Below are 23,700 nucleotides of genomic sequence, written 5' to 3'. Positions count from 1 at the left end.
GTTTTTCATCTCTGTCCTGCCTTAATATAACTAAATAGTTGGACTCTACCTCTGTAAATCAACACGGCCATGAATCTCACATAGGAGAGTGTGTCTGCCTGTGAAGGGAAGCATTTGCCAAACTTAGAAAAGAAATCAACTCTGTTTAGAAAAAGAACACCTTTCCTGGGTGACTATACTCTCATTCCTGCCCTACCTGAAGAATCACCATGCTGAATGCTGGACTAACATTTTCCCCGTGTTTAGCACTTATGGACTCAAACTCTATTTCGATGTCCCAAGTTCTTCAGTCTTTATGGTGGTGAAGATTTCTGCTACACTGAGCATTTAAGATCCCAAGTAATACAATGCTACTCATTCCAGAAATTAATTATGGTCAAACTGTTTCCCAGTAGTCAGTACATTAATTGATTAGGGGAATCGAAAGGGGAAGGTCGAGAAAGCCTGCTCAACACCCATCACTGCGTAGGTCAACCAGTCCAAAACAACTTGAAAATCTTCACAACTGACTCTGCTCAGTGACAGAAAAGTGAGTGCCCGTGAGAAAGAACGTGAGCCTTTGCCACAGCTTTCCTCATGGCGCTTTTAATCTCCTTGTTCCTAAAACTGTAGATGATGGGATTCAGCATAGGGATCACCAAGGAATAGATTATGGACACCACCTTGTCCCTGTTTAGGGAATAGCTGGACCTAGGCCGCATGTACATGAAGAGGCCAGAACCATAGAGGAGAGTCACGGCAGTCAGGTGAGAGGCACAGGTGCTGAAGGCCTTGCTCCTACCTGTAGCTGAGCTGATCTTCAGGACAGCAGAAACGATGTAACCATAAGAGATGAGGATCACAAGGACAGATGCTATTCCGACGATGACGACCATGATGAAGTTCACCACCTCGCTGATGAAGGTATCAGAGCAGGACAAAATCAGGACTGGAGGGAGGTCACAGAAGAAGTGGTTGATCATGTTGGGCCCACAGAAATCATGGTGATAGACAGAGTAGGTTACAATAAAAGAGCTAAAGAATCCACCCAAGTAGGCACCAGCCACCATCTTCAAACAAAGTGTATGGGACACCAGGGCTGTGTAGAGCAATGGGTTACAGATGGCAGCATAGCGGTCATAGGCCATGGCTGCCAAAAGGAAACATTCAGTCAGTGCCATGCCACAAACGAAAAAATATTGGGTGGCACAGCCAAGAAAGGAAATGGTTTTCTGCCCTGTGATGATGTCAGAGAGCATCTTGGGAGTCGTGGAGGACACGTAGCAAATGTCCAGGAAGGAGAGGTTACCAAGCAAGAAGTACATGGGCGTGTGCAAGTGGGAATCCATCCTGATGAGGGTGATGAGGCTCAGGTTCCAGCCCAGGGTCAGGAGGTAGATGCCCAGAAAGAGCATAAAAAGAAGAATCTTTATTTGAGGCTGATCTGAAAATCCCAGGAGGATGAATTTTGTCACAACTGTGTTATTTCTTCCCACAGCCATAGGCCTGCATCCTGCACGAAGGACAGAAGCAATTCTGTGATCAGTTGGATTTTGTTTGTTACTGTAGTAGTGATCATATGACAGGGAGAAACAAGTTAAAGTCCCAGACATCTGCTAAGCAGTCTTCTCAATGGCTATCAGACTACAATAATCTCTGGTAATTTCTACATTATGCATGCTATATGTGTACTTTTCAATTATTAGAAGATAATTTCATTTTAGACAAGTTTTTATACCAGTCACTATATAAAATGCATTTAAAAAATCAGCTAAGTTGGCATAACCATTACAGAAAACAAGGAGTTAAAAACAGAACTACCACCTAAACCCGTAATCCCACATCTTCGCATTTATCCACGGAAATGAAATCTCTGTCTAGAAGAAACGTCTGCACTCCCAAGCTCATTGCAGCATTATTCACAATTACAGAGTCATGGAAACAACTTGGGCCAGTAATAGATGGAAGAATAAAGAATATATAGACACACACAATGAACTGTGATTCTGCCATTAAAAAAGGAGCATGAGCATTTGTGACAACATGGACAAACCTGGCGAGCTTCCTACTAAGTGAAACCGCCCGCACAGACAACCACATGCTGTGTGGTCTTATATGGACTTAAAAGCGTTAAACTCATGGAAGCAGAGAGTAGAATGGCTGTTTCCAGGAGCTGAGGTCGGGAAATACACAGGTATTAGTCAAGTGTACATAGATTAAGTGTGTGAGGTGAAGCAGTTCTGGAGACACAATGAACAACGGGTGACAATCCTCAGCACTTCGGTGCTGTGGTTTTCCAAGAGGATCTTAAATCTTCTCACCACACATACAAAAGGGTAACTATGAAGAAGTATTGGATATTTATTTACGTGATCTTTTCACCACATGGAAGCCTATAAGGGAATATATGTGTTACATATCATTTGTTGCCACAAATGACATCCATGTATACAAGTATACATGATATGTGCATATATACATATATTTACATATAGAAACATCAGGTTGTATCACTTAAATGGAGGCAAACATCTATATGTTAGGGCTATCTCAATGAAATTGTTAACATAAATAAATATGGCTCTTAGATTTGCGTTTCCAAAAATTGTCAGAGACATGGACAGTAAAAACCAAGAACTGGGACAACCCTTCACTGGGACATCACTGTGTTAAACCTACCAAAAGGGAAATAAGATGAGCTTGGTGTTTCTTGTACTAAAATTTTCACTGCCAGAATGTAAACGACACAGAGCAAGAGAGAGTTCTGTCTGTTCTCTTCACTGTCTAGACTGAGACTATCACAACAGTGACGAGGACAAAGGCACAGCAAATATTTGTTAAATGAATGATTTTTTTTTTACTTGCTTGAAGTCTTTATGGTACATAAAAGGTAGGTTTTTAATAGTTGCTCTCAGCTTTTTTCACACTGAATTCCGTTGTATTCGGGTGTTCTATGCCCGAGATTGCTCAGCTGCTGCTGTTGCCGTTGGTTTCTTTTCTTTCAGGATCAAGGCGGGTACTTTCATATAAAATCTTATTTTTAATTCCTTCTCTGGCAATTCTTTCCTGGATTCTTTGTTTTGCATAGTTATACCTACAATGGAATCAGCATCCTAAACTCACTAAGAAAAATCCTCCTACTCCAACATCACATGATCTTCTAATTCTACCTTTCCCTTCCTGGGTCGCCCGGCTCCTGCTCGGCAGCCATGGGAATTTGATGAAAATCAGAATTGATGATTCACATCAAATGAATGAATTTTCTTCACTGCTTATTGAGGGAGATTAGCAGAGTTTTGGCTGAGTAGTATTACAATGAGCAATCAATTATAATATATAACACAAAATAGAAATGCATATTTAGCATTCCTTGAGTACCAGATATGCTTTTTAAGGATTTGATGTGTATTAGCTCATTGAATCACCCAAAAGTCCTGGGAATAAATAGAGATTTTATGCCCCTTTTAACGATAAAATGTGGGATAGTTTGTACATTTATCATTGTCATTTTTTGGAGAATGAGGTGGAAGGAAGGAGCTTGACTTACCGGTTTACTTAGGCAAAGTGTCCTGAGGCCACACAATACAGGAAACAAAACTGGCTGGTTTGTCCATCCTGTTTACAATCAGTTTTCCTGCATTTCCTGCTGCTTTATGCCAGGTTCCTGCTTCAATTTTTTACACTTTGGCCTCTGTAATATCTGCTTCTGGAATCCCTGTTCCTTTGTTACCAACTCTTAAAAATGGCCTGAGGGAATTCATTATTTCAGGGGGTAGGAAGACTCACACGTGTCTTGCATGGGGCTGCTGTGGGTCCCTTGAGCCGGGTCCAAAGTGAAAAGCCCAACAGCCATTAGAGCCCACCCTTTCTGCAGGCTGATTGTTCCCTGGGGTGTGGGGAGAGAGGCCAGCCACCCACCGCCCAAGTCATTCCCAGTCCCTTGTCTCGTTCTCCCCTGGGCGTTCACCACTGGGTACGGGAGGACTCCCCTTGGAGTAGGTGGGCAATCTTCCATTTGTGAGAGAGTCATCTGACAAATCTGGTGCTAAAAATCTTGTGTTGAAATCTTGTGTTTAAAAATGCATTACCTGCGCGCAGATATCTCCTTCTGCACCTGCTGCTCCCCTCAGCAGTGTGTTTCATCAGTCCGCCTGTTCTGTCCCCCACTCTGGCTCTGATGAATTCCCTCACCCTCCCATGTGTCTGACTGTACCCAGTGCTTGAATAAATAAATAAATAAATCTTTAAAAAAAAACTTTAAAAAAATGCATTACGAATGGAATATTACTCAGCAATTGAAAAAGTAAAGCTCATGCCATTTGCAGCAACGTGGATGGAGCTGGAAAGAATTATGCTAAGTGAATTAAGTCAGAAGGAGAAAGACAATTTAAAATGGTGACACATATATGGATATCAAGAAACAAACAAAGTATCAGAAAGCCAAACCCATAACAAACTCTAGAAATCTGTAGAATTGTTGCTATGGGAGCGAAGAGGTTAGCATAACAGGGTGAGGGAACATTATTTCAGTAAAAGAAGAGAGTTAGGATTGGGGATAAACTGATCCAGCAGAGCTGAGGTTGTGAGAGTCAAATCCAATCAACTATAAGAATTTTCACACTAACAAGGATCTAGTATAACTTAAGAAGTAAACCCTCTAATACTGACCCTCCCTTGGAATGAGAAAAGGCTGTCCCTAGAGGGTGGTATAGATTTCACCTGTCATGACTTGTGATTAGAGTGATAACAATTATTTACAAAGCAGGACTAAGATGCTCAAGAATAAAGAGCCAGGGCCTCCCCAGGTGGCGCAGCAGTTGAGTGCTGAGCTCGAAGCTGCCCATAGCCTCTGCAGCGCCCGTTCAATCCCCGGCCACCGGCGAGGGTCCCACATGGTACAACAGACCTCTCATGCCATGCCCACTGCTCCCCTCAGCACTGTGTTTCATCAGTCTGCCTGTTCTGTTCCCCACTCTGGCTCTGGTGAATTCTCTCACCCTCCCACGTTTCTGACTGTACCCAGTGCTTGTATAAATAAATAAATAAATCTTTTTAAAAAAATAAAATAAAGAGCCAATTATAAATGAACAATGTCTGTGTTGGATACAAAAGGGTAGAGTCTCTGTCAACCTAGTCTATATGAAAGTTGAGAATGAAGGTAACGGTGTCTTAATAAATTCACCGGGATATAGCCATAAACTCTCCAAATCCGAACTTCAAAATATCATATTGGATTAAACTTAAGAATTTAAGGCAGAATTTAAGTGAACATCAAAAAGCATAAAAACAAGCAGCAGATAAAAGCAATTAAACACCATAGAAATTACAGATGTTGGGAAGACATTGCTGTGAGATTCAACTCAAAAGTTCGCATCTGCTATGCTATGCTTCTCTTTGTGTGTTGACAGCTTCTCCTAACATAGGATTAGTTTTCAGGTTTGTTTAACATTTTTGAATACTTCTTTTAATGAGGTTATTTTAATTGCTTCTAAGTGAAGTCCAGGAAAAAATCTAAAGGTTCTTAGCATAAAACATGACATTGATTCTCCAACTAGAGTTTGCAGCATTGTCTCAGTTGGTATTTCGTAACTCCTGACGAGTGAAAACTTCAACCTGGTAGACATTCAGTCTGTCACCAGGCGGTAGTCACGGAGCTAAGGTACATGATAGAAATGTTATTTGGAGGTTCCAGGAGTCATTCAAAGACACGTACAAGAGCAAAGCAGGTTAGGTGTCCTAGGAGCTGAATTCAGGCTCTCGAACTCTCCTGAATGCAGATTTGACTCTGAAACAAAGCTCTGAAGAAGACCTCCAGAAACCTAAGCAGCAAGATGACTCACAACTGAGATAACTGAACAATCCACCCACATCCCAGACACCCGGGTCTACACGATCCCCCAGCCACTGAACTGTTGCTGCCACCTAGTGGAGAGCCTGCGTTCTAGGGTCAGTTTTAAGGGGTGATTTGGGGGAATGAAATCCACCTGAGGAGGACGCGTGGCAAGAAGATCCTCCTCAAACTCACTTGCCCTAAGCACCGTCGATGTGCTCCACCTGCACTCGTATCTATCCTGCGTTTAATTCTCTCAAAGAAATCAGCCCTGGGAGACGCGCCAACTCCTGAGTATATTGTCAGTGATGAACGACACCATGAAACAAAAATGTTTAGTAAGGCTAAGAACAGGTAAGTCATGATTTCATAGCTGTGGTGCCGTTTTAATAAATCAGATTATTTTATATTTTAATCAATTTTGATTGGCCATCCATTTGAACAACTACATCAGGTGCCATCAAGTTGACTGACCTTACCAGTCCTCCCCCTAAGGGGCTTTTCAGAAAGGGAACACAGTCCCACCCAAGGGTGGGACCAGCCTCTGACACTGGGAGTTCAAGTCGCCCCTCCCACCTCCCAGAAGAATGAGACCTAAGAGTCTTCAGGCAGAGCCTTCCCCAGCTCAGTGATGAGTCCATGGTTGGGGAAGTACTGGTGACAGAGACCTTGTCCCTCCCTCGCAAAGACTTGGTGGGGCTCGTGCTCACAACCACACACCAGACATGCTGGATGACGCCAAGAACAACTTTAGGAGAAAGGCTTCTAACATCTCTAAGATCTTCTAACATCTCCCTCCTTCTAACATCTCTCTTCCATAGGTTTCTATGGAAGAAAATGAATTTCTGGTTGAAGGTGCTATTGACCGTATCCACACAGTTCCGTGTGCCTGAGTTCCAAATCAATGCAGGGACAACACACTCACAGGAGGGCTTAGTGTCTCCTTCTTGATTCAAATATTAGATCGATCCCTTCGTAGCAGCAAAATTCTGCACTTGTTTATCTCCTCCAAATTTCTGTTTGCCCTTCTGAAAGGGGGGTTTTGGAGGATTTAGGGAGTTAAAATATGTAAGGCAGCTAGAGGGCTTAGCACCTAGTAGGTGCTCAATAATGGTGTTCCCATGCGTTTAAGTTACTTCATGCTAGAGTTTCTGAGGAGTAAAAATCAGTGTGTGTGTGTGTGTGTGTGTGTATATATATATATATGTATATTTCCATATAGAGGTTGTATCTATTATATTACATTTACTGTATCATGTTAATTATATTGTATTGTGTTTATTATATCATAATGAGCTATAGAGACCCACTCTCACCACTGGATGGCTGTTCACCTTGACCCCTGTGTTCCGAAGCTATGTTGAGTTTGCTCATCACGTTCCACCAGAAAAGATCATGATTAGCCTTCGGGGATTGGACATATTGGGCATTTTGATGGAGTTTAATAAGCATTGTCTTCAGAGCATTGCTTTGTCTTTCAAAAAAGACCCACAAGGTGAAGAAACATCTCCAAGAAGAGAGAGGAATCTCCCTCAAATTCACCCCCATCTCTGAAATGCTTTCAAAATAACCCTATAGTAGATATCAGCAGACAAAGAAGAACTCCGTCGAAATTACAGCCTCCCTGATTTCATTGTTTATCATTTCCTTCCAATTTTTGTGTCCACAAACACACATTTTTTTGCAACAAGTTGATATTCTGATCACTGAAGACCCAACCAACCTCCAATTTGCTTTTGAAACTCATGAGCACTTCGGTGACTAGACATGATACCAAGGCCTATTAGACTCCATCCAAAGCAGAATTCAAGACAGATAACAGCTCCAGGACAGACAGACAGGTGAGTGCAGCCCTTCATCGCTCACTTTCTGTCTTCATGCCCATGTTACTGTCCACTTCATCGGGCACTCTAGAGCCGTAAGTTCATAGATGACTGTGGGGTTATGTGGCTCTCCTCTGCTCAATTCTATTGGTTTTTCCCCCAATTCAGTTCCAGTCTTCTTCCTTACTATCCCTTTGATGGGCCTCCTGAACCGTGTTTGAGCCCTGGCAACTAGGAAGAGAATTAAAAAAGGGTGAAACTTCTGGAGGGATTGCTCTGCCCTTGTACACAGCCTCAGTTACTAGTGCGTAGTCCGATTAGTTCTTTGGAAGGACAGACTTTCCACAGCAGACTTTCCAAACACGTCAGGGACCTTTCACCTCTAAAACCCTCCTTCTCTTTTCTGACTCATGGCTTGACACTGCTTGAATTCTCACCTTGCATTGAGAGGGTTTCTTTCAGTTCCCAGTCATTTGTGCACTCAGATGAAAGAGAGACATGCAAGAACAAGGATTTGTGGACACCAGGCTTCTTCAAAGATGACAGGAGGAAGCATCGTGGGGTGAAGGACAGAGCCTAGGTCAGGAGAGATGGTGGATCACAGACAACCCACAGCAAATCAAATTTGGTTGAGATTATCTTTGTCATTATTCCATTTTTTTCTCTCCCATCACCAACCACATCTGTTAAGCTCAGACTAGGCAAATTTAGTTATAAAACTTAACATTTTCTTGCAGATATTTGATGAAAAGTGAGCTGAGTCATAAATCAAGTCCACCAGTTCCTGAGTGTGTAAGGAACTCTTCTAGCTACTTCACTTTGCCTTATTATTCTATCTTCACCATAACTTTGAAGTCTGGGGTTAGTCACAAATATCTATGAATCCAATGAGGACACTGAGCCTCTCAATTCCTCTGGATTCAGCTCTGTAAGATGAGTGTTGACCAACCTATATCACAGGGTTGCAGGATTCCAGACTCAGACCAAACCAAGCCTCCCTGAGTTTGCTGAAGAGTGAAGATTTCCTTTCTCTCTCAAGGGAAGAGGCACCTTGTCATGAGCAGAGGTCAGAGTTCAGATGTAAGTGCCCCATACAGTCCTTAACATACTTTCCATTTCATGTTATAGAACATTCCATTCCTCAACCTCACTCCCAAAACTCTTACAAACACCTGTGGCACATAGTTAAGATACATAGTATGTGGTACCTGTCTATAGATAAGCAACTTCAACCTACCACCAGAGGAGTGTGTCCACCTAAGACTTGATTCTGTAAGATTCTTCAAGGAATAATTGCTGTTTATAGCAATCACACTCCCAATTCATGTCCTGCCACAAGGCCCTTGAACTATTCACACATGATCTTAAGCCATCCTCACATGGCTCTGTTACATAGTCACTGCCATCCCCCTTTTAGGAGAACTTCAAACTCCTAAAGAGGTGTCTAATACCCCCTGGTTGGCAAGAAGCAGAACCAGGCTTGTCCTGAGGCCTACCCAGAACCATAACTTACTTTATATAGCCCCCTTTTCCATTTCCCTGAGCCCCAATTACCCTGAACCCCAATTACCCTGGGGCTTTCTGTGCAGACTCAGCCTCTACTTCAGTCAATGGCCAACCTCACACAAAACGGGGGCAAGCAGACTTGTATGTTTCAGCTCCCAGTCTCTCCAGGTGAAATTACAATGTAGCAGATGAAGCCAAACTTTGTCCTTTCTTTCCTTCCTTTTATCTGTGGGTAAGAATCCTCCCCTGGTTCCTGGAATTCCACACACCTTTCACATGGCCGCATGGAATAAAGCTTAAGTCACACTGACCAGCGTGGGAGCGGGGTAAGGTATCCTGAGACGCTGCACAAGGAAGTCGTGTGGCAGTGGCTGAAAGAGGCTTCCCATTCTCTCATTATGTAAATTTGTGCGGTTTAGTGATGAAGAATCTGTGGCAGGAGCTGCTGAAAAGAGAAGCATGGCCCCGAATTCCAAGGGCATCTCTCTGTGCAAGTTCCGAGAAGAAAGTTTAGAAGTCTGTGAGATCTTGGCTGGGAACAGGTATAAAAAAAATTGAAAATTTGGGGATAATAAAATGAAGTGGCTCTTCTAAATTGGACATTAAAAATTCATAGTAAATGGGGAACGTGATGCTTCCCGAACTGTGAAGCTACGGACTTGGAATGATTTCTGAGATGGTCGTCAGTTACTGAGGTATGTTTGCTAAGATACAAATACCCACCAAAATGTTAAGAGCTGTTATTTCAGAGGATGCAATGTTGTGATTTTCAGCTTCAAGATTTTTTTGCATTGACTGGAAATGGGACGTGATTATTAGCTTGAATATTTCACAGTTGTGTATTGCTCAAATTACTGTTCTCACATATTGCTTCGAAATGCGTAAAATAACAATTTCTATTTTCAAACATAGAATGAATTTGTGAGACTCACTATAACGTAAGAGGTAGATAGAATACACTGAAAAGAGACAATCGTCAGTGTGCCTGTTCTATTCCCCGCTCTGGCTCTGGTGAATCCTCTCACCCTCCTGTGCTTCTGACTGTACCCAGTGCTTGTATAAATAAACAAATAAATCTTTTTAAAAATAGTATAAATGTGTTATTAATAGATAATGGATGGATTATTGTTTTATTATTACATAATTATATATTAGTAGATAATAGATGCTGAATTTATTATTGATGATACAGATCTATTATTTGGCAACTAGCATCCCTATATGCATCTGGCTTGATACTCTGGATCAAAGACAATCTAAATGTGTGATTATTTCACAATATATTCTTGGATTTAGTTCCTTTACTCCAGTATAGACATTTGAATAAAGTTAAATAAAAAGTTATTTCAGGTATGATGTGGCTTATCTGGAACACACAAAACGGTGTTTATAATTCCTTTCTCTGGGGCCTTTCGAGGTGTCACTTTACCTATGTGAAGTGGGTACTGTCACTGTTTTAAAGATTAAGCAATTGAAGTCTGGAACAGGTAGCTACCTCACCAGAGGAACACAGCCACTCCATGGTGGAGACAGTTGCTGATGGTAGAGTCTGAATCCCAAGTTAAAGCTCATATCAACCACCCCATGCGATGTTTCAAAGCAAATATTTAAGACAGTCTCTACGATTGCCATCTGTGAGGAAGAGAGAGCAGGAATCAGCATTAAGTCAGTCTCTGCAGTGCCCTGCCCTCCTTCTTGTGCATTTTGTGATTATTTGGTGACCAACCTGTCAAGTAGATTCCGTGATGACCCCAAATCTGCCACTTGTCCTTGTGATCCAGGAGAAGCATGTCCCCAGCCGGGGCCGGGAACAGCTCCTCCATGACCATGTTCATCCTCCTGGGATTTTCAGACCATCTAGAACTCCATGTCCCCCTCTTTGTGACCTTCCTGGCCATCTACCCCGTGACCGTGGGCTTAACCTGGCACTCATTTTTCTGATCAGAGGTGACCCCCATCGGCACTTGCCATGTACATCTTCCTCAGAAACTTGTCCTTCATTGACATCTGCTACTCTTCCTCAGTGGCTCCCAAGATGCTCACTGACTTCGTCCGGGAGCAGAAGACCATCTCCTTCCTGGGCTGTGCGGCCAGGTTCTTTTTCTTTGTGAGCATGGGCCTCACTGAGTGCTTCCTCCTGATGGTCATGGTATATGACCACTATGCAGCCATCTCCAGGCCCCTGCTCTACACAGCCATCATGTCCATGGGCCTGTGTACACGCCTGGTGCTTGGGGCATATGCGGGTGGCTTCCTGAGTGCCCTGACCCAGTCCTGCTCCATATTTCGACTCCATTTTTGCAGACCCAATGTCATCAACCACTTCTTCTGTGACCTCCCACCTGTCCTGGCACTCTCTTGCTCAGACATCTTCCTCAGTCATGTGGTGAACTTCCGGTGGTGGTGGCCGTTGGAGGGATGTCATTCCTCATCCTCCTGATCTCCCACAGCTACATCGTGGCTGCCGTCGTGAAGATCCGCTCAGTAGAAGGCCGGAAGAAGGCCTTCAACACGTGCGCCTCACACCTGATGGTGGTGACCCTGCTGTTCGGGACAGCACTTTTCATGTACCTGTGGCCCAGCTGCAGCTACTCGCTGAGCAGGGACAATGTGGTGTCTGTGTTCTACTCACTGGTGATTCCCATGCAGAACCCCCTCATTTACAGTTTGAGGAACAAAGAGATCATAGATGCCCTGTGGAAAGTACTAGGGAAGAAGAAAGTGTCTTACTAGCTCATGATGGGAAACCTACTTCTCCAAACCCCCAGAGACACAAATGACCCATAGCATCTACCTCCACCTCTGATTTAGGCACGAGAGATCTCCAGTGGGCATATTTGAAAATGGAGAATCCTCCTGCCAGATTCCTCTCCCCATTCTTCATGGCCCTCTGTCTACTGACCACACCATGGATAGTCGGGGGGAAGAAGAGATATTTTCGGAAAAAGAAGTCCCCAGGACGTCCTATTCTCACAGGTAATACAGCAACCACCTGTCACTTGGTGCTTAGTATGTCCTGGGAACCAAGGCATTTAGTTACACTCATTGCTGCACAGTAATACAGCCCCACCCTGTATCCCAGGCGAGGAATTGAGTCCCAGAAGATTAGCTAGACCTGCCCAGCCTCACAGGAAGTGAGGGCAGATCTCCATCCCGAACCGGGCCACTCAGATCCCAGGCTACCTGCTCTGCCTTCCACCTTCAACAACAAACAGCCCTGAAGCTGAACAGCCATCTAACCCTATTACTAGCATGTGGCAGGTCCAGAGCAATACACTAAGTAGAGCCAAGGTCAATTACTGAAAACTGATGTCTACTCCTTTAACACTTTCTCCAAGATAACCCTGCTGGACTCCCACCCTGGCCACTAACTAATCTGCCAAATAAAAACTGAAGGACACTGCCCTTTGTAGCCATTTCTCTTTCAGCTGTGTAGGACCTTCAGAATGTGGGGTCCTTGTACCAATCAGGACTTCTCTTACTCTCAGTCACCTGAACTGCCTGCTTAGTGTTGCCCTTGATCTTGGCCACACCAGTCACTCACCACTTCAGTCTCCCTGCATTTCATGGTCAGCATCTCCTGGATCACCACACACTTCCCTCCAGCTCTCTTCTGTCTGAATCAATTGCTCCTATAAAACCCTTGTTTCTCCATCTGAACGGATTAGCCACTACTACCCCATACAGAGTATTATTTTCCATTGTCTCAGAGAGATTCATCCCTGGATATCACGTGCAAGTCATCACCCCTGCATGGAGGGGAGGGCGCCTAGAATGGACTGTCCCATATGGTCGTTTCTGCTAAACTTACTCTCAAAGGCAGTGGCCCCTCCCCTTCCAACACACTCACTTTTCCATTAGAGCAGGTCTGTTGGACATGCACATAAAAAAATTTTTAATTGATTTCATCATTCAGGTAAGTTGATTAACTATTTCCCTCATATCTGGATGGTCATAAACCACAGGAGAGGAGAGATCTCTATCTTAGATCTGAGCTCTCAGCCTCCTATGATGGATGGGTAGATAGAGAGATGATAGATGGATGGATAGATAGATAGATAGATAGATAGATAGATAGATAGATAGATAGATAGAGAGATAGAGAGATAGATAGATAGATAGATAGACACACAGATGGAATACTAAACCCACATCACCTCTAAAAAAACCTTCATTTGAACTTTAATATCTTCATTTTTTTCTATATTTCTGTATTTAGCATGTGTCAGCATGAAGTCATGACATACAACACATCCATTCCCAAGAGTCCCCATTCTTTAAATGCCCCTTTAAATGTGCACTCACACTGTGCCTACACTACATATAAGCTTTTTCAAATTTTTATTGTCTCACCATTGGCTTACAGTGCTCCAAGTTTTGGGGGAGTACAGCTTCACACCTCAAATATAACATTTATGTACATCCTCTGAACCAGAAGCCTCAATAGCCCCACCAGAAAGACAATAAAATCTCAAGTGAGCAACAGAAACTGAGCTCAAATACAGCAATATTGCATCATGGTAACCGTAAGATGCACAAGTAAATGGCAGTTGGAACAAGAAGCAAACACCATCTTAGTATCCAAAGTCCCCTGAACACTAAACTAGTCTCTTTCCATCCCTTTCTGCCAACACAGAGGCCAGGGCAAGGCTGGGCTTCCACCAACCTCCCTTCCCTCTCTCCTTCACTCAGGATCCAGCTTGCATCGTGGTCTGACATCAATCCCAATCTTCCCCTACTCTCTCCCTATTTCTCCTCACAGAAATTGCCTTTACTAAAACCTCTGCATATTCAATCCTGTCTTGGTGTCTGCTACTTGAAATGCCTGGCCTCACACAAATGCATTCTTCATAAACTTCCAAAGAATAAACAATATAAATATCTATCAAGATGTGGATGAGCAAAGGAGCTATATTCTGCAATGGGATGGCAGAGTGATAACTATAACAAAGCATAGCTACAAGCAACAGAATGTATTGGCCTTACAAGCATAATGTTCAGCAAAATATGTCAGACACAAAATAATGGCAATAATGTGATCTCATGCAAATGAAGTTCAAATCAGGCAAATTACCTAAGTTATTTATGGATGCATAAGTTGTTAAAATATTTTTAAAAGCCAGGGGTGAGCATAAAAGTTGAATTGTGGTTAACTTTAGTGGTCAAAGGACTAGGTGGTCAGGATTTAATGCTCCAGGGCTTCTGAAGTGCTAGCAACATTTTCCTTTCTTCTTTTGAGTGATGGTTACACAAAATTGTTCTTTAACTATCACTTACTTTGCTGAAAGTGAGTTTCCATTTACAATGAAAGTTTTCTTAGGGCCTCCCTGGTGGCACTTCATCACACTTCATTACACTTCATCACACTATGAAACAATCCACAGCCTCTGCAGCACGAGTTCAATACTGGGCTGGCCAGGGAGAAACCCACATGGAGCAGCAGACCTCTCCTGTCTCACCTGCTGCTCCCCTCAGCAGTGTATTTCATCAGTCTGCCTGTTCTGTTCCCTGCTCTGTCTCTGGTGAATCCTCTCACCCTCCCGCGCATCTGGACTGCTCCCTGGCTCTTGTATAAATAAAAAATAAATCTTAAAAATATATATGTTTGCACACCTATGCCTATTGTAGCATTATTTACAGTAGCTAAGATATTGAAACAACCTAAGCATCCACTGATAGATGAATGAATAAAGAAGATGTAGTATTCATGTACCGTGGAATACTATGAAGTCATAAAAAAGAATAACATAAAGCTACTTGCAACAACAGGGATGGACCTGGAGGATATTATGCTAGGTGTAATGAGTCAAATGGAAAACTAAAAATTCCATATGATTTATCCATAATTGGAGTCTAAAAAAACTAAGCAAATAACAGTAATAAAACAAAACTCTTAGATAAAGAGAATAAATTGATTGTTACCAAAGGGGAGGGGATGGGAGTAGAGGGCTCAGTGAAATGGTTATTTCATTAATTTCTATAACCTACTGATTACACACAACCATATTTGTAAATGTTTCTAAAGTCTTATAAATATAATAAATATTTGTATGTATAAAATTATATACAGAGGAATATAAAAATTAAATTTTTAATTAAAAAAAATTATATACAGTCAAAATTAATGAAAGCACATTTTGCTTTTATTCCAAAGCTGTACTTACAGCCCAGTTTAAAAATTCAGCCTCACACATAACATGGAGGGGAAGGGAGGGTCCATACTGGGATGGGAAGAACACAGGGGCTGTGGGGGTGGGTCATAGGGGCTGTGAGGGTGGGGGAACTACGGGGACCATGCCTGAGGAGAGAGATCAGATACTGTCCACAAATGAACAGCAATGTAGAAAATTTAAAAAGTTCAATCAATCAATAAGCAAATAAATAAAATTCAGCCTCAGTATGGAAGAGATGCCTGAAAACACAAGTTCAGTGAGCCATACATACACAGAAGCCAAAATAAACAGCTTTCCTGATACATTTTAATTTATCTCAAAAACTAAATAACTCAGAGAGAAAGAGAAGGAAAGAAATTGGTGAATGTGTCCTACCAGTTCTGCTGAGCTGGAACCCCAACAGCACACTGAAAACTGGCCAAATGCCAAGAGAGCCCCCAAGGCCCACATGTCTGGTTCTATACCAAACCTGGCTCCTCAACGCCACTCTCACTTCCCAGCAACCCTCCCTTCGGTGATGATGACATGATGGTGTTTGTAGTCCTTAGTACTTGGATCTCTTTGGTCTGGAGTCGGCATAGAATCCATGAAACCAGTGTTTGTGGAGTTCCTTCAGGGCATCGTTTCCACCCAACACATTACTTGTAGACAAGAGGGGACTCTCATACCTGCACAGTCCCAAGAGCAGTATTACATGTGAAGGTCTTGGCCAACATTAGAAAGGGAGAGGGAGCATGAGAAGGGAGGATACACTGGCAAAGGGAATTAAACAGCATAAATCACTGGAAAACATATTTTATTTTTTTTAAAGATTTATTTATTTATTTTTAAAAAGAGTTACTTATTTATTTATTTATTTATACAAGCACTGGGTACAGTCAGAAGCGCAGGAGAGTGAGAGAATTCACCAAGCCAGAGCGGGGAGCAGAGCGGGGAGCAGAGCAGGCAGAAGGACCGAAGTACACTGCTGAGGGGAGCAGCGGGCGGCAGGAGAGGTCTGCGCGCCATGTGGGACTCTCCTCCGGTGGCCGGGGAGCAGCCGGGGATCGAACCAGCGCTGCAGAGGCCTCGGGCAGCTTCGCAACCCAGCGCTCAACCGCTGCGCCACCAGGGAGGCCCTGGAAAACATATTTTAAAAGGTGAAGGGGAAATGGTTACTGGTTAATAAAGAGATTAAGGTACCCAGGTAGCTGATGGTGTTGGCACGAGCTATCGTTTCCACTTATGACCACCTCCATAAACTTGAGTCCTTCATGCTTCCCTAAGGACTGCTTCTTAAATGCAGAGAAGAGGGAGATATGGGAGAAAAGGCATGCCTTCCTATGATGTCTCAATCTGAGTAGATTGGCCAGAGCTTCTTGCTCTGTTTCCTTTTAGCACAGTAACTCTTGACCAACTGATTATGTCAGCCAGCATTTTTTGCCATAAACCAAAAACTGGGCAAAGTCTTCTTCATGCATAGCCTCACTGAATTGTTGTATTAATTCTGAGGTAGACAGAATAAATATCCCCATTTTGCAGATTAGGAAAACAGAGCTTGTAGGTAGCTCAGTTAAGACTAGATAACTACAAAATGGCAGAGATGAGATGAGCATCATGGGTCCGATGGCCAGAGAACAAACAATCTTAAGTATTCTTAGCTTTGGTTTCCACTGATCCGCTTTTCAATGCATCCAAGTTTCCACCACACTAAAGAAATGTCTTGTATCCCTTTGGCTCAAAGAGAAAACATGGACATGTGTAAAGTATTATAGGATAATAATAATGAATAATACTAATACATATCTTGAACATATGCAGCAGACAATGAGGGTTTCATACACCAACTCATTTCATTCTTCCCATTAACACTATGAATTATTAACTCTCAGTATTCCTGTTCTACAGAGGAGGAGATGAGGCACACTGAGACCAAGTAACTTGCCCTGGACACACAGGTAGATACTTATTTACTCCCTCAATAATGGCCTCCCCAAGACAGGCCACAGTAGAGCAAATTTATTCCAGTATTTAATGCCAGTTCAAGGACACCTCAACTTCCAAATAAAGGTGGAGGGAAAACCATTCTCTTCTTCCTTGGCTAAATTCTCCTCTAGAAGTCACATAAAATGGGTGAAAAGTGGGAAACTTTCCAAAGGAAGGTGTGTGCCTCTTCCATTGCTTCGAGAAAAACTTTGTAGATTAGAAAATTGTTACTTTGGGTTGAAATAATGATTCCTGGTTTCAATCATTTCACTGACTAATTTTTGCAGTTGAGTGAATGGTGTTGTCCCATTTGTTCAGTCACTAAGACCCTAACCAGAAGTTTTGCATCTCTGTCCTGCCTTAATATAACTAAATAGTTGGACTCTACCTCTGTAAATTAACACGGCCATAGATCTCACATAGAGAGTGTGTCTGCCTGTGAAGGGAAGCGTTTGCAAAACTTAGAAAAGAAATCAACTCTGTTTAGAAAAAGAACACCTTTCCTGGGTGACTATACTCTCACTCCTGCCCTACCTGAAAAATCACCACGCTGAACACTGGACTAACATTTCCCCAGTGTTTAGCACTTATGGACTCAAACTCTATTTCGATGTCCCAAGTTATTCAGTCTTTATCGTGGTGAAGATTTCTGCTACAGTGAGCATTTAAGATCCCAAGTAATACAATGCTACTCATTCCAGAAATTAATTATGGTCAAACTGTTTCCCAGTAGTCAGTACATTAATTGATTGGGGGAATCTGAAAGGGGAGAGAAGAGAAAGCCTGCTCAACACCCATCACTGTGTAGGTCAGCCAGTCCAAAACAACTTGAAAATATTCACAACTGACTCTGCTCAATGGCAGAAAAATGAGTGCCCATGAGAAAGAACGTGAGCCCTTGCCACAGCTTTCCTCACGGCGCTTTTAATCTCCTTGTTCCTAAAACTGTAGATGATGGGATTCAGCATAGGGATCACCAAGGAATAGAATACGGACACCACCTTGTCCCTGTTTAGGGAGTAGCTGGAACTAAGCCGCATGTATATGAAGAAGCCAGTACCATAGTAGAGAGTCACGGCAGTCAGGTGAGAGGCACAGGTGCTGAAGGCCTTGCTCCTACCTGTAGCTGAGCTGATCTTCAGGACAGCAGAAACGATGTAACCATAAGAGATGAGGATCACAATGACAGATGCTATTCCGACGATGACGCCCACGATGAAGTTCACCACCTGGCTGATGAAGGTATCAGAGCAGGACAAAATCAGGACTGCAGGGAGGTCACAGAAGAAGTGGTTGATTATGTTGGGCCCACAGAAATCATGGTGATAGATAGAGTAGATTTCAATAAAAGAGCTAAAGAATCCACCCACGTAGGCACCAGCCACCATCTTTAAACAAAGTGTACGGGACATCAGGGCTGTGTAGAGCAATGGGTTACAGATGGCGGCGTAGCGGTCATAGGCCATGGCTGCCAAAAGTAAACATTCAGTCAACCCCATGCCACAAAAGACAAAATATTGGGTGGCACAGCCAAGAAAGGAAATGGTTTTCTGCCCTGTGATGATGTCAGAGAGCATCTTGGGAGTCGTGGAGGACACGTAGCAAATGTCCAGGAAGGAGAGGTTACCAAGGAAGAAGTACATGGGCGTGTGCAAGTGGGAATCCATCCTGATGAGGGTGATGAGGCTCAGGTTCCAGCCCAGGGTCAGGAGGTAGATGCCCAGAAAGAGCACAAAAAGAAGAATCCTCATTTGAGGCTGATCTGAAAATCCCAGGAGGATGAATTTTGTCACAACTGTGTTATTTCTTCCCACAGCCATAGGCCTGCATCCTGCACGAAGGACAGAAGCAATTCTGTGATCAGATAGATTTTGTTTGTTACTGTAGTAATGATCATACCACAGGGAGCAACAAGTTAAAGTCCCAGACATCTGCTAAGCAGTCTTCTCAATGGCTATCAGACTACAATAATCTCTGGTACTTTAACACTATGTATGCTATATGTGTATTTTTTAATTATTAGAAGATAATTTCATTTTAGACAAGTTTTTATACTAGTCACTATATAAAATGCATTTAAAAAGTCAACTAAGTTGGCAAAACCATTACAGAAAGCAAAGATTTAAAAACAGAACTACCACCTAAACCCGTAATCCCACATCTTTGCATGTATCCAAAGGAAATAAAATCTCTATCTAGAAGAAACATCTGCACTCCCAAGCTCATTGCAGCATTATTCACAATTACAGAGTCATGGAAACAACTTAGGCCGGTAATAGATGGAAGGATAAAGAATATATAGACACACACAAAATGAACTGTGATTCTGCCATTAAAAAAGGAGCACGAGCATTTGTGACAACATGGACAAACCTGGCGAGATTCCTACTAAGTGAAACTGCCTGCACAGACAGCCAAATGCTGTGTGGTCTTATATGGACTTTAAAAGGGTTAAACTCATGAAAGCAGAGAGTAGAATGGCTGTTGCCAGAAGCTGAGGTCAGGGATACAGAGGTATTAGTCAAGTGTACATAGATTAAGTGTGTGAGATGAAGCAGTTCTGGAGACACAATGAACAAACAGCAGGTGACAATCGTCAGCACTACGGTGCTGTGGTTTTCCAAGAGGATCTTAAATCTTCTCACACATACAAAAGGGTAACTATGAAGAAGCATTGGATAAGTTATTTAGGTGATCTTTTCACCACATAGAAGCCTATAAGGGAATATATGTGTTACATATCATTTGTTGCCACAAATGACATGCACGTATACAAGTATACATGATATGTGCATATATACATATATTTACATATAGAAACATCAGGTTGTATCACTTAAATGGAGGCAAACATCTATATGTTAGGGCTATCTCAATGAAATTGTTAAATAAATATGACTCTTAGATTTGCATTTCCAAAAATTGTCAGAGACATGGACAGTAAAAACCAAGAACTGGGACAACCCTTCACAGGGACATCACTGTGTTAAACCTACCAAAAGGGAAATAAGATGAGCTTGGTGTTTCTTGTACTAAAATTTTCACTACCAGAATGTAACGGCACAGAGACAAGAGAGAGTTCTGTCTGTTCTCTTCACTGGTCTAGACTGAGACTATCACAACAGTGACGAGGACAAAGGCACAGCAAATATTTATTAAATGAATGAATTTTTTTCACTGCTCATTGAGGGAGATTAGCAGAGTTTTGGCTGAGCAGTATTTCAGTGAGCAATCAATTATAATATAATATATAACACAAAATAGAAACACTTATTTAGCATTCCTTGAGTACCAGATATGCTTTCTAAGGATTTGATGTGTATTAGCTCATTGAATCACCCAAAAGTCCTGGGAATAAATAGAGATTTTATGCCCCTTTTAAAGATAAAATGTTTGTACATTTATCATTGTCATTTTTTGGAGAATGAGGTGGAAGGAAGGAGCTTGACTTACCGGTTTACTTAGGCAAAGTGTCCTGAGGTCACACAATACAGGAAACAAAACTGGCTGGTTAGTCCATCGTTGTTTACAATCAGTTTTCCTGCATTTCCTGCTGGTTTATGCCGGGTTCCTGCTTCAATTTTTTACACTTTGGCCTCTGTAATATCTGCTTCTGGAATCCCTGTTCCTTTGTTACCAACTCTTAAAAATGGCCTGAGGGAGCTCATTATTTCAGGGGGTAGGAAGACTCACACGTGTCTTGCATGGGGCTGCTGTGGGTCCCTTGAGCCGGGTCCAAAGTGAAAAGCCCAACAGCCATTAGAGCCCACCCTTTCTGCAGGCTGATTGTTCCCTGGGGTGCGGGGAGAGAGGCCAGCCACCCACCGCCCAAGTCATTCCCAGTCCCTTGTCTCGTTCTCCCCTGGGTGTTCCCCACTGGGTGCAGGAGGACTCCCCTTGGAGTAGGTGGGCAATTTTCCACTTTGTTAGATACATATCACCATGAATCCTGTGCTAAAGATCTTGTGTTTAAATCTTGTGTTTAAATATGCATTACCGATGGGGCCTCCCCTGGTGGCACAGCGGTTGAGCGCTGGGCTGCGAGGCTGCACGTAGCCTCTGCAGCGCCGGTTGGTTCCCCGGCCGCCAGCGAGGGTACCACAAAAAAAAAAAAAATGCATTACCAATGGAATATTACTCAGCAATTGAAAAAGGAAAAACTCATGCCATTTGCAGCAACATAGATATAGCTGGAAGGGATCGTGCTCAGTGAAATTAGCCAGAAAGAAAAAGAAAAATATTGGATGGTTCACTTATAGGAGGAATGTAGAGGATCCAAATAAGGAATCAGGGAGAAAAATTAATTAAAATAAAGCAAAAATCAAAATCAACAGGCAACTATAAACCAGGGACATTCTGCAGGGGGAAGAAGGTAGTAGGATGAAAACAAGGGTGGGAAGAGCACAAGGGACTGTGGTGATGGTCCGCGGGTGAAAGGGTGAAGGGAATTTCACAGGGACTATAACCGAGCTGAGAAAGCATACATTGTACAGAATAAAGAATGATTGTAGGGCAAGTGAAAAGGTATCAGGCTTATCCACCCTCCCAGCATTAGTATTATTGATGGATCGCTGTGGTCCTGCATGCATGCCTGATGGCCGGCCCCTGGAGTGGGTGTGGCCATGCATAGGTGGGCACACCTGGGCTAAGACTGGGCTTATAGGGCGGCATCATGGAACGGAGGCAGCAGAAGAGAGCAGAGAATGCGAGCAGAACCAGCAGAGAAGCAGAGACCACGAGAGAACGCCAGAGAGCCCAGAAAGAGTAAAGACTCACGGGGTCTGGGAGGCCTGCCACCCTCCCCGGCCCCCTGCACTCCTGCCTGCCGTGAACCTGGTAAAAGCTCAATAAAAGCCTGAAAAAGCCACAAGGTCTCCAGGACTCTCCTTTACCCATCTGCCCAGATCATAGAGATCCTGTTCTGTGCCCTTCCTGCCCCTACATGATATAAAAAATATAAAAAATAAAAAATATAATGAAAAAAAAAATGTGTTACCAACACCAAGAATCAAGGTTGAATTCTGGCTCTGCCATTTAAACCATATGAAAGGTTTTAAGTCTCTTCAATGTTGCTTTTCACTTGTAAAACTGGTGCAGTGATAACACCTACCTCAAAAGGGTTGCCGTGATCATGAAATGGGATGTGAATAAGAAGGTCGGAGCACAGTACCTGATCAACAGAAGTCACCCCTGAGCACTATACAGTAACGTCACTGACTCGGTCCAGGGTCACGGCCAGAGCGGTCCCTTCTGACTGTTTATTTTGACTCATTTTCATTGCAACATGAACTGCTCCTTTGCTCGTTATTATTTTGGGTGCTGCTCTCACTGTTGTCCAGAGTGTGCAGGCGTGACTGTCGGCATGTCAATTAGACCCTCCCCTACCCTGCTGGGTACAAGATAACTGAGCTTGTTCTCAAAGGACCCATCAAGTTCTGAAAATCTGAAATTTTGAGATGTTCATCTTCTATTTGAAGAAGTGTTTTTCTTCAGGAATAAAGTTAAGAAGGAGTTCATTCATTTCATGGGGATCAAGTTAAGAATCCTGAGTCCGAAAACAAAAGCTAAATAAGTAATAAAAATGTCTTCTATATGAAGGAATACAATTTTGGGAATTTTGACACACAGGTATTAGGTAGAATTTAGAGAAAGAAAATCAGCAATTGAGATCACTGAAAGAAACAAAGGTAGGTGACTTTCAAAGTTAACTGTGATGAGAAAAAGGAAGGAAGTTCTTTGAGAGAAGCACTCCTAGCAAAGGCATTAATTTAAAGGAATACCTGCTCATGTGCTCATGGCAGCACCACTGACAACAACCAGACTATGGAGACAACCTTAGTGTCAAGAGACTGATGCGCCAACTAGGAAGATGAAGTATATACACACAATGGAATTCTACTCAGCTATGAAAAAAAATTAAGATAAACTTTTGCCATTTGCTACAACATGGATGGAGCTGGAAAGAATTATGCTAAGTGAAATAAGTCAGAAGGAGAAAGACAATACAAAATGGTGGCACTTATATATGGATATCAAGAAAAAAACAAAGGATCAGATAAAGCCAAACCCATAACAAACTCTAGAAATCTTTAGAATTGTTGCTATGGGAGCAAAGCAGTTAGGATAAAAGGGTGAGGGAATATTATCTCAGTAAAAGAAGAGAGTTAGGATTGGGGATAAACTGATCCAGCAGATCTGAGGTTGTGAGAGTCAAATCCAATCAACTATAAGAATTTTCATGCTAACAAGGATGTGGGATAACTTAAGAAGCAAACCCCCTAATACTGACCCTCTCTTGGAATGAGAAAAGGCTGTCCCGAGAGGGTGATAATAGATTTCACCTGTCGTGACTCTTCTGATTAGAGTGATAATTATTTACAAAGCAAGACTAAGATGCTCAAGAATAAAGAGACAATTATAGATG

At 42.6% G+C, this 23,700-nt stretch overlaps 2 protein-coding genes and 1 pseudogene across 2 annotated transcripts; 1 reads left to right on the top strand and 2 right to left on the bottom strand.

The window, feature by feature from the left end:
• Positions 1 to 515: 515 nt before the first annotated feature.
• LOC119254158 (olfactory receptor 5A2-like) lies at positions 516 to 1,481 on the bottom strand. The gene has a single exon (XM_037521282.1). The coding sequence runs from the start codon at positions 1,479 to 1,481 to the stop codon at positions 516 to 518; it is 966 nt and encodes a 321-aa protein (XP_037377179.1).
• A 9,445-nt stretch (positions 1,482 to 10,926) lies between these two features.
• Positions 10,927 to 11,871, top strand: LOC119254157 (olfactory receptor 5A1-like; annotated as a pseudogene).
• Positions 11,872 to 18,130: 6,259 nt separating this feature from the next.
• Positions 18,131 to 19,096, bottom strand: LOC119254156 (olfactory receptor 5A2-like). The gene has a single exon (XM_037521281.2). The coding sequence runs from the start codon at positions 19,094 to 19,096 to the stop codon at positions 18,131 to 18,133; it is 966 nt and encodes a 321-aa protein (XP_037377178.1).
• Between the last annotated feature and the right edge of the window lie 4,604 nt (positions 19,097 to 23,700).

Source organism: Talpa occidentalis, unplaced genomic scaffold, assembly GCF_014898055.3.
Source record: "Talpa occidentalis isolate TD23 unplaced genomic scaffold, MPIMG_talOcc4v2.1 talOcc4.3, whole genome shotgun sequence".
In the NCBI taxonomy this organism is placed as follows: Eukaryota; Metazoa; Chordata; class Mammalia; order Eulipotyphla; family Talpidae; genus Talpa; species Talpa occidentalis.
Note: the sequence above shows the minus strand (reverse complement) of the source record. Positions and strands in the feature narration are given on the sequence as shown.